This window comes from Leptinotarsa decemlineata, unplaced genomic scaffold, assembly GCF_025532065.1.
Source record: "Leptinotarsa decemlineata unplaced genomic scaffold, Ldec_3_MD MMD2_tig00026328_RagTag_RagTag, whole genome shotgun sequence".
NCBI classification, from domain to species: Eukaryota; Metazoa; Arthropoda; class Insecta; order Coleoptera; family Chrysomelidae; genus Leptinotarsa; species Leptinotarsa decemlineata.
This window is the reverse complement of record NW_027412688.1, coordinates 34,585,582-34,597,896: the sequence shown is the minus strand read 5'-3', so window position 1 is coordinate 34,597,896 and position 12,315 is coordinate 34,585,582. Positions and strand designations below refer to the sequence as shown.

Sequence of the window (12,315 nt, the reverse complement as noted above, 5' to 3'; positions counted from 1 at the left end):
CTGTATTTTTTGTTCGATTGTGTTTTCTAATTTATCAATTGTCTTTTGGGTGTATCCATTTTCGTTCTCTATTTGGTATATGATTTTCCGTTCTTTGTTCCGGGCTTCCTTGCTGAATAGTATCCTTACCATTCTAGATATGAATGCGTCATATGCAGCCACTTTTTGTGACGACAGCAGACTTGTCTCAACATTTCATTTGCATTCCAGGCCATCGGCTACGGAGGCACATCTTCACCGGCAGCAGGAGGTTGCATATCCTAATGAGGATCTAGAAGTGATTTGAATTGGGGTGGATTGAACCAGGTTCAATTCAATGCCACAAAAACCCAGGCATCAGTTTTCTTCAAGAAGATAAATATCGCCGAACCGGATATAATAATGTCAGGTCAGACAATTCCGCTTTCTGCTTCGATAAGTTCGTTGGGGTTTGAAATGGACACCAATATGTCTTGGCACAATCATGTTGCTGGAATTGCAAAGGCTCTTCTCGAAAGCTTGGAACACTGTTATGAAGCTCAGATCTGACCTCTTTTGGATAATTCTTCCCATGCATGGAGCTCTGCACCCAAACATACCCTGAAGTTGCTGGATTTCATCCAGAGAAGAGCCATCCACCTGATTGTAGACGCGAACATTACCTGCAACATTGATAGCCTTGAACATCGAAGATAGGTTGCAGATTTTTATTTCTTCTATAGATAGCTTATAGGGTGCCTCAACGATTTTTCTGTAGTACTTGTGTTTTGTCGAAACAATATTCTTCTCAGTGGAATGATTTTTAGTAATATTTCATGAGAAGAAATAATTTTGAATCATTCATCCATCAAAACAACGCCAATAGGTAAAATTATGACATCGAAATCTCTAGATGCTTTATTCTCATAGCTTTCAATTGAATTCAAAATAAATAAAATATCACTCTCAGACTATCGCAGCGATACAAAAACAAACTGCTCCTAAATGTTGCCTCGGATCTTCCTCACCTTCCCTAAATGAATTCGTTTGTAAAAGGTGGTGAAGCAAATCGATTCACTTCCACTCCTGTTCGCACCAAAAATCTAATTATCTCGCTCTAACATTTCAACTACTAAACAGATAAGAGGCCGCGGTCTCAATTCCGTTGTTAATCTTCTAATCCCATAATCACTTACGAAACATTGACCCTGGCCGAGAAGAATTACTATTTGGAAAGTTTCCTCGTAAGGATTCGTGAAAACCCTCGTACGGGCTCAGATTCCCAAGTGGAAAGTGGCCGAACTTTTGAACAGTTGAAATTCGAAACATGTTAACCAACGCTCAGCGGGAAAAAAGATTTCTTTACCGGAATCCCGAGATTGAGTTGAGGTTTCTCGAGGGGGACGTGGTGGGACGGGATTATTTTGTTTTTTTGCTTCAGTGCTCTGAGGAAAATATTGAATGATCTTAATGGATTTTACGATGTGATAGTTTATTTGCAATCATGTGAGTACATTAGACAAGTAAGAACATACTCTTATCTTTTATAAATAAATTCAAACTTCTTTTTCTCAAACAATTCGACTTTAGAGAACACAGCATGCTATCCTATATGTAATGTTCGGAAGGGGCAATGAAACACAGGTTGTCATTACACCCTTATATTACACCATCACTTTACAACGCCGAAAACATTCATAGAATGAATATCTCCAGTCGCAAAATGAAACTCAAAAATACATTCTTCATTGAATACAAAAAAGACATAAATTAAACATAGGCGTAGACAGATAAATTATTTTAAAACATTACACACTCCCCCTCTTATTTTATAGCTAATACTTTAATCTATCTGGTGCATTTCTGATTCTTTTGGGACGATTCACTAGAGAATTTTTTTGATTTTGGATATTATCCGATTGAACATTTATTTTATTTGAATCGTTACCCGTTTCCACGTCACCGTCCTCGGTTATATGCACGGTGCTATGTAAGTCAGAATCGGTATTTTCTACATTTTCATTAGAAAAATAATCATCATTTAACGTGAAGTCATCATCACTACAGTATCTTATTTGATTGAAATGTCTTTTCCGAACAACACGCGATTTGTATTCTGTCACCAGACAAACGTTTTTACCTAAAAATCTTTCAATTACGGCCTTGCACCAAGAAGGTTTAGGGCCTCTGTAATCCCTAGCATAGACAATTTGTCCAATTCTAAAATTATCATTACAGAGAAAATAACCAAGCTCTGGAAGTAGGAACTCCATGTCTATGCTTATTCGTTGATTAAAAAAAGCATCAATGCTGTCAGCTATAAGCTACTCTTAGAGACGCTTGAAAAAATAGAAATAAGAGGAAACTGTTTTGAGCTTATGGAGAGCTATTTAAATATTGGAAACCCAGGAAGTGGAAATAGGTGATGACTCGAAAATCATCGAGAATGGAATACCGCAAGACACAGTTCTGGGTCCAGTGTTATTCAACCGATAATAAAATGAATTGTTATCAGTTGTTAGTGAAGGGAACATCACATGATATGTTGATGACACTATTGTCGTATATCAGGCTCCAGCATGATAGGAATTGAAAAATACTGCAGGAATAGATTTTCAAATTCATTGAAGATTGGTTTGATAACAAACTATCAATGGTTTACTTTGAAAAAAATCACGTTCTCCTTTCAATTGCCCCTTTTTTTCACCAAATGGAAATAAATAATGATGGAAAAACATTGAAATTGAACTCTGCAACTGTAACAAAATACCTAGGAAAATATCTTAACAAACATCCCTGATGTACAGTTTTATCTTCCTCTTGAAGATGATCACTTGGTGATCGAAACACGTGTCGAGGTGTTAAAATAACGATTTGGTGTTGGGAGAAAACTCCAGTAATATTCAAACATCCCTGAGTTGATTATCATGAGAATCATAAGATATATGTGACTAGAAAATCATTCTACAAAATTTCAAATATCAAAACACTCACGTACCCGTCGAAGAAATGAAAGTTATCTTCTTCTTCCTCGTAGAAAGTCATAACCGCTACTGTATTTTACGTTGAGATGATGCGCTACAAGCCCATTTATGATCTGTTCTAGATATATTTGTTTGTTGATGGTTCACCCAGATGAATATTAAAGATTCAAGTTGATTATGATATATTTTGAGTTATATATTTCACTATGAATCAAACAATTAACGAATAATTCTTTACATTTTTTTCAAGTAATACCATATTATGATAGCCCAGTGATAGCACCAATGATTCTAATCCAAAATTGATACATAACTTCATTTCTAAGAGGTAGAGAAACAAATTGTCAAAGAGAAATGTTATTGCAGTATGGAAACAAAATGAATTCATGAATCAAAGCAACTCGTTTTCAGCAAAACAATTGCAAAATAACCCTGGCCAGAAAAGAAATGAAAACAGATACCTATATGGTACCGGAATGAGACACGATCAATACGATTCATGAACGAGTATGTCCATGTAGTCCTTTATTGATATCATATCTTGAAAAATAGAAATATGTTGCATTATCCGGACCGACTTGACGGGGACAATAACGGGAACATTCTGCGGTGATTCAACAAATCGCCGAATCTCCACCTTTTGCCAACTACCCGCACACTGTGATCTTCCCGACGAAGAACCACCAATATCCGCCTAAGTCTGAACCCGTCAACAATTTTGACGAAGTCGTTATTGCCCAGGACGTCGAAAACGAGTTCAGCCCCTTCAAGCACTCCAAGAAGTCACACCAGTTTGTAGATCCAGACTGTTATAGGATAGTCATGTTTCTATCTACATACATGATCGACGGTAAAGTAGTGAACTTGCAGCCAAGGGGTCTGCTTAATCAACTCGATTTTGCCCTGATCGCATGTTCACCACTCTACAACTTATTGAACATTCTGAGAGAAAACATCTCTTCGAACGAGACAATGACATCTACCCTGCTTTGTTCACCTACCTTTCTACATTTTGACGAAAGACGGGAGAGTAGATAAACATTCCAAGAATGACCAAGAAGTTTTAATCAACACTGGCATCCCATTCGGTCCTACCTGGATTTATAACATGCGGACTGACTGGACCGATGGTAGACAACAAGATGCGGAAGAGTTTCTAGGTTTTCATTTGGATGTTTGAGCTAAATGAGTTGGTTGAATATTATATTGAAGACGAAAAACCTCTCGTTGACTCTGCTTTGAGCAATGAAACTTAATGGAATCGAAAAATAAAGGACATCAAACCAAAAGGATCGACTTCACAAGTACACCGATAAGTGACATCTTCGGGGGAAACTGAAGTCGAGCATTACTAAGAATATCCAGCCTTTCCTCACCCTGCCACTCATCTTCGAGACAGTGAAGACTATCAGAAAAGCGCTTAAGGTACTCGTCTCCAAGAACAGTTTAGAGGGGCAGACTTCGTCGAAAACAAACAAGAAAGTCGAAACTTGGGAGCAAATTACGCCCTGCAAACTCCCCGTTATCCTCATTTTGCATCTGAAGTTTTTCGGATACAGCCACGACCGTTCCACGAAGATAATCAAGGCTTTGGATTTTGAATTCAACTCGAAGATTGATTCGACTTTGGTATCGTTGGAAACACAGTCTCTAACAGAGAAGCAATACAAGATATTCGCCGTCGTTTACCACGAAGGCAAAAATGCCAACATTGGATACTACGTGACCGATGCCTTCCACGTCGGCTACAACTGCTGGATAAGGTAAGACGATTCTTTTGTCAAAACCGTGCAGGACGAATACGTACTGAAACCCGAGGAAACGCGACTTTCTTATTTGCTGTTCTATAGGAAAATCGATATGATCCGATCTAAATAACTTTCCCATAGGGGGATGAGGTTGCTGCTTTTATGTAGAGTTCAGCGTCTGGGATTTACGGAATTTCTCCTTTCAGTTTTTATTGAATTTGATATTTTTTTGGTTTTGATGAATTTTTTATTTCTACTTAATTTTTAGATTGTAGAAATTTTTAAGCAACTTCTATTATTCATGATTCATAAAAGGAAAATTATTCAAGAACACAAGAAAAAATTGAATGCTGCGGCAGTAAAATTGTAATGTTTCGAGCAGAAACACTATTTTACACGAAATCCTTATTTCCAGTAATGTTTTTCAAGTAGTGAGAAATGAACTCACTTAAAACACATTTCAGCATCGCATGTACTTTATCTGTTGAGTAAAAAATTATCATCAATAGTCGAATGTCCGGAATAATATGATTGCTCTAATTTTTCTTCAATTTTCTCAGTATTGATCTAATTTGGTACTACGTCTCATTATACATCAAATGCCCTTCTGTACTCCAATCGCTGCGATCCAAATCGTTGGTTATTGATGAGAGCAAATTAAATGGTTCATAGGAAAATAAATGTGATGCTATTATTTCGGAAAGGTTCGGCGACCAAATCAACTATTATTGGGTTTGGAATTTAATAAATTCGATCAATCAATCTTTCATTGCCATAATTCACGCTGATTAGTGGTCGTATATCATGAATGTCAAGTGGAAAATATGAATTCACTCACCGATTTGATTTCAATGAAAAAGTACGATTGTAGTTTAGCGTTGGGGCACTCGTTTGTTTCCTATCGATAATTTTTTCATTCGAACCTCGTTATCAAATATTGTTGCACCGACCTTTGTTGTAATTCACTGATTCATTCCGGAGAATAATTTCATTTGAGGAATATAATCTTCATCAGTGTTTCTTTCAATAGAGCTTGGAAATCATAAGATATTAAAACCTGTAATCTATTGTGATGAATATATTCAATTATTACTACAAGAAAACAAATTTTCTGCCAAGTGAATTGAGAAATCAAGTTCTGAAAGAAAATCCACAGTCATATTCTTCAGTCTCATAATTCATACAAAGCTGAATTCTATATGTTGGCGTTTATTAAAAAATCACTCGGCCCTCTCTTCGGAGAGAAAATGTTTCAGCCTCATTTTCAACTTTGTTACTTCCACCTCTAAACGAGGTGTCATCGAATTATCAGATTGGAATAAGAGTCAAATGATCCTTGTAACAGTTATCAATTTCTGTTTTTTATGACTATTAAAAAAGACATCAATTATTTCAACCGCAACTTTTTGAGTGAGTAGCCAAAATATTTCATGATTCAGACCTTTGAACCAATCATAATTGATCAGATTCATAACTCACTGTTTCGAGACCAATCACAGAAGACCAAATTCATAACGTTACACCTTTCAATTATTTTCAATCGCTAGTGAGTCTTGAAAATTTACTACTCCAAAATAATATGTCCCCAAATGACAAACTCAATCATTGAAGTTAAATAACCGAGAGTCCGTTATGAAATATCATGATAGAGTGAAACAACTGTAACTCACTACAAATTTGTAATGTGGTTAAAAAATATATTTTTCAAGAGTGTGTTAATAATTAACGGAATAAAAGTAATTAACATTTCAAATATTTCTGTCACACTAATTTGTGTGGAGTTTCTTCTATTAGTGGTTAGAACTCTGGATTCAATTCTCAAATTATATTTGGAGTCGAATGAAATAACTTTGTCAATCAAAATGAGCTGATATCAGTTAAAATGGGAACTTCAGAAATATTAAAATATGAACAGCAACTCACGAACAGAAAACAACTGGAACACAGGAACAATATCCAACACAAATACAGGAACAATAAACACAATGGGAACAAAAACACGGCAGAAACAACAGGAACAACGGTGATTTGAAGAACAACAATACTAGAAACAACAAATGGAATGGAAACTGGTCTGGGGGTTAACACAACAATATTGTCAGGTTGTCAGTAAATATCAATGAGCAACTGTTTTCCATGGTGATTTCAGGGCACCGCATGATTCAGTGAAACTGATGTTTCAGACAACAATTCAGCAAGTAGGTGAAATAATCTAAATTATACCTGTTCACCGAGTGCGATTTTTTCTTTAAAAATCAATAGTTATTTCGGTGTTGCAATGAGTATGAAGAATAATTTTGTTTCGGATGGTAAAATGTTTCCTCAATATTTTGATAAAGGACCCCGCACATTTCTTATGAGAAATGGCTTGCTTTGAATTTTGCCGAAATGTTGATGTTGTAGTTCTTGATGTGCTGACTGAAAGTGTCCACAGCCAAAGCTCAGAATTGTACAGTTTTCGAGATGTGAACCTTTGAATATAGATTTTTACCATTTTTTTCAATTTTTGCTCATCAATCGAGAGCTCTCACTTCTGGTTGGGATAGAATTTGGATGTTCAGCAACCAGAATTAGTTTTACGAATAATCTTCTTCAGTTATAATAGATGCCGCCATCAATAATTTTTCATACACTGCTTCACACTATCTCGATAATCTGAGAATGTGGTACTGTGACATTTTCCTCAGATAGGCTCAAAATGGATGATAGCATCTCACAGCATCTGTATCTTCCATACCTGAGAGTACTCTTCAGAGAGAATGAAGGCGTTCAGATATTGGAAGCGAACTATTTTGCGCCTTAATATGTTTTACCTAAAAATGGGGTGTTCCATCGCGAGTGGCGAACAGTATATATCACTTTGGTCGACCACATTCAGGTGGTAGGTGCATTTTGATCATTTTAATCAGTCCTGAGAGTTTCATCGTTCCACCTCGAATATTACGGAAGATACGGGGGTGTTCCCATAAGAAGTCAGACAAATTCGGATTTTTCAGGACTGAAATTTTCTCAGGAAAAAAGTGTATTTGTAGTAAGTTGGTAGTCCTGATCATGAATGTGAATGAATTTTGAGCCTATTTTGCCCCCTAATATGTTTTATCGTAAAACTGGGGTGTTCTATCGCGAGTGGCGGACAGTGTATATAGCTTTGGCCAACCCCATTCAGGTGGTAGGTGCATTTTGAGCATTTCCATCAGTCCTGAGAGTTTCATTGTTCCACCTCGAATATTACGAAAGATACGGTGGTGTTTCCATGAGAAGTGAAACACACTGTATGCATCAGTATGCCCACACCGTTCTGCAATATGTACTCAACAACTGGGAGATACAAAACCTGACATTGATCAGCACATAATAAATAAAATCATTTCTCACACAGTTCGGATGGGAAACGTCTCCCCTCCTAACTCTTTTGTCAGATTTTCTAATTCTCTATCCAAAACTGTTTTACTGAATGGTAGAACCGGAACCTATCGTGGAGAATGAAACCATGAAGATTTTCGCTCCCAAACACTAGAGATTAAATAACACTTGTCTCAACTTGTCTCGTCTTCAGGAAATGAAGTAGACTAAAGGTGCATAATGAAGACGACGCCAAGTCGGTCAGTAAAACAGATTGTTTCGAAAGATGGTTAACTTTCTGTAATCGGACTTTGCTCTGAGTTATCACAAACACTGATACTTGCCCAAAACAATGTATACAATCATATTCATTCCATATAACATTAATTCGTTATCATTGAATATACCGTAAGCTAAAGTCAAGTCTTCTGAATAAATGAATTATTCAGCAGTCCCGAATCTGAAAATATGACTAATGCCAGCCTAACTAATTCTTGTTTTTATTGATTTTCAAGCTATTGAATGGTACTTTCGTTGGAACATGTGCATTACTTATATATCAATTGAATATGACATACTGTTTACCATTCAGTTTTGGAAACAATATTTGTGAATGATACAGACCCAGTTTTGCTAATTTAAAACACGATACACCATTTGAATACTCAGTTATGAATATTAGTAGATACGGCTGTATCTTGACTAAATCGCATTTTTTCATTTTTCAGTTGAATCATCCCACTACTTCCTCTCCCAGAGATAACATGGAGACTGAAGATGAAGAAAACGACGACAACAAAATCAGATAGACAACCACCAACTCCTTTCAAGATGTCACATCTGACACTACTCGCCCTGATGGTCCTCAGCTGTCTTCTTCAACCATCCCTTGCAGTCTGCCCCATCCTTTGCGAATGCAAATGGAAGAGCGGAAAAGAGTCTGTAGTATGCGTTAACGCAACCCTAACAGTAATACCGCTCCAACTGGACCCTAGTACCCAGGTGTTGGACTTGACGGGGAACAATATAGTATCCATTCGACACGAGGAATTCAGCAGAGCTGGCTTGGTCAACTTACAAAAAGTATACATCACGAGGTGCAGGCTTAAAACGCTGGAGAGGTATTCTTTCAAGTATCTCATCAACTTAGTTGAGCTGGACCTGAGCTACAATGCTCTTTCTAATGTTCCTTCCCATACTTTTGAATCTGTCACAGAGCTGAGGGAGCTAAAACTGAACGGCAACCCCATCCAAAAAGTTTTCAACGATGCTTTCATGCACATTCCGCAACTCATAAGACTGGAAATATCTGACTGCAAAATATCCTTGATAGAACCGAGAGCATTTTCTGGCCTGGAAAAGTCACTGGAGTGGTTGAGGCTGGACAACAACAAGCTTTCCGAAGTAGCTGCGAGATCTTTCACGAAGCTTCAGAGCTTGCACGGTTTGGAGCTGGCTGGGAATCCCTGGAACTGTTCTTGCTCTCTCAGACCTCTGAGGGAGTGGATGCTACGGCAGAATGTTCCGTTTGGGGTACCACCGATGTGTCATAGTCCCAAGAGGTTACATATGAAGTCTTGGGATAAGCTAGAGCTAGACGAGTATGCTTGTGTTCCTGAAATTTTTGCTTACGACAGTAAGGCTCATGGAATCGAAGGAAAAAATGTCACCATGACATGCAAGATAGCTGGAGTACCAGAGCCTAACGTCAGGTGGATGTTGAAAAATAAGGTAAAGAATGTTGTGTTGTATCATGAAATAGAATATTTGTAGAATATAACTATTGCTACCAATAGCAATAGCAGAACAAAAATGTTGCACATATTACAAGAGTACGTTAGCGTGGTAGGCTAGTTATAGTATTTGAATCTACCGCTATGTGGAACGCTGGTTCGGGCGCAAGGGACATCTGTATCTATAGAGTACGGAGGTTGAGTGTAGACCCACAGCACTTAGGCCACATGTGACCCATTGTACATCCTCCCGAGGAGTTGTCCTCCTAGGTCATCGTCCATTCTGTCCTTTCCAGGAAGGTGTAAAGGTCAATAGGAGACATCTCCTCCATATCGGCAGTTGAAGGCCAACACTCGCCGAACACACACTCTCTTTGGCAACCTTGAGGTGTCTTACGGCGGCCATCGTGAAGGTTATGGAAGGTGCAGCGATATTACTATCATTGCGCGGCTTCTTCAACCTTTTTGGGGTTTCCTGCGTGGAGGTGCACAAAAGAGGGAGCTTTCCTGCAGGGGCAGCCGATTCCTTGCCTTCATTCAAGGCGGAGCTCTTGGCTCCCTCCGCAGGAAGTGCCCTTGCTGTTGGGGGTGGGGTGGTGGAGGGGAAGGTTGCACTTATAGTTGCTGCCACACCTGCCTCTATCGCTCTCTTTCTCCTTTTGGCTCGACGCCGCAAATGCGCTCACGCTTTGGCCTTTGTTTTATATCACGAGGTGATCTGCTATGTCCAGCCTGATTCCGAGCGCTAGATTGGGGTGGACACTTCTGTTCATCTCCAGCCATCGTCATAGATTGAGGTGGGCATTTCTGTCCAGCCTCGGGATTGGGTTTTGTTTTTTCTGTTTTTGTGTTTGTTTCATTCATGTGTGTTCTGACGAGTAGCAAGGAAAGAGTTGGTCACTCTGGCAGAGCCCCGCATTACCAGAGAAAGGCTGATTATAATGAAGTTTCGCCTGGGTTCCTAAGGGGATCGTACGTAACCGCATATCACCCTGCCGCCATTCACCTGTCGGCACGATACCTTACACCTCAGCATGGGTAGGCATGTTTCGCAAAGGCTTTTGGGGAGTTTCGGTTCTCCTCACCCTACTCATTCCTGCCACTGACCAGGAGTCCGGCGACCACGTTCGTAAGGCCACATTGGTTTCCCGGAGAGGGCTCTCAGTCCCCTGGCCGTTCCCGTGTCCGCCACCTGGGGACGCACCCGATAGGTAGCCCAACCCACGGTCTCAAGGAACATACGATAACTTTTTCTTCTTGAAATCTCACGTTGGAAGCTAAAACACTGTAAATCCTTTTATTGCTTTCTGGGAGAGGTCTAAGTTATCCATTTCTTCTAATTATCCGATAACACTTCAGCCTAGAAACACTTATTGCGTTTTCTCCGTTGATACTCAGATCGCACGAGTTTCACCTTCTGAGGGTTGTCGTTTGTAAGGAAGTGATTGCTAGTTATCTGAAAAATAGACTTCGAACATAAGGATTTTCTTAAATGCATGCACAGAAAGTGTGTGTAGGTTATGCCAGGAGTTTGGACCCATCATCTTAAAACAGATGCATTCTTAATGATGTTCTCTGTTGCTGTCCTTCATTTTCTAGATTGACGAGTGTTTTACATTCACAAAAATAGTGACTAAGTAGGTGATTTTCTTCACATTGAAACGATAACCATGAAAGTTATGAGAGATGTTACGGCTGGTTGATGATTCATAAAAACATTAATTTTCACAGGTGATAGCAAATCTCTCGGGATCTTCAATAGCCGGAGCCAAGAAGCTCTACATAGTTCACCTCACCAACAGCTCCAGCGACCTCACCATATTCAGTGCAGACCTCCAGGATGCCGGAACCTACATCTGCGCAGCAGAAAACAAAGCGGGGAAAGCAGAAGCCAGCGTCACGCTGGCCGTTTCGAAGAAACCCCTTGAAACCGGCTTCTCCAACAAAGCGCTCATAGCCAGCGTGATCACGGGCATAGCTTTCGTGCTGATATCTTGCCTCATATCGCTGTGCATCTGTTCAGTGCGGAAAAAACAAGTGCTCAAGTGGCGGACTCGCGAGTGCAGACGAGAGGACAACTACGAGAAAATCGAGATGAACCACAAGGTCGTCGTCAAGGTCAACGGTGGTGTGAGTGCGAGTCAGGAGCTGCCGGTTGTGGTAGAGAGACGGAACGGAGAGTACAGGGTAGTTCCAGGCGGAGAGCTCGACCAGGAGGGTGAGGAAGAGGAGGAGAGCAACGTGGACGCGTCGTCTTCTGGGCGGAAGGGGTGGAGCGGGGAGGTGAAGGGTGGCGAGAAGGGGTGGAACTCACCCGAGCATTTGTTGGATCCCGAGGATCTGCACATACCGAGAAGGACCATACAAGAAACTAGGTAGGACATACGGTAATTATAATTTTTTTATTATCTGAAAAAGTAGTAGTCAGAGGATCAGGAAACAGTTGAAAATCAATTGTGTTCGGGAGTTTGTCAAATAATATATGAGTTATTGAATACTCTACATCCAGGAGAAGGGAAATCAGCATGGAGAAGTTGGAAACTGTACAGG

The 12,315-nt window shown here is 39.5% G+C and overlaps 1 protein-coding gene across 1 annotated transcript in view; it reads left to right on the top strand.

Annotated features, from left to right (window-relative positions):
- kek3 (leucine-rich repeat, immunoglobulin-like domain-containing kekkon 3 protein) overlaps positions 1-12,315 on the top strand; it is a 600,794-nt gene that overhangs the window by 561,843 nt on the left and 26,636 nt on the right. Inside the window, 2 exon segments of the mRNA XM_074182347.1 lie at positions 8,761-9,763; positions 11,497-12,140. Coding sequence (XP_074038448.1) covers positions 8,810-9,763; positions 11,497-12,140 — 1,598 coding nt within the window. The 5' untranslated portion in view covers positions 8,761-8,809.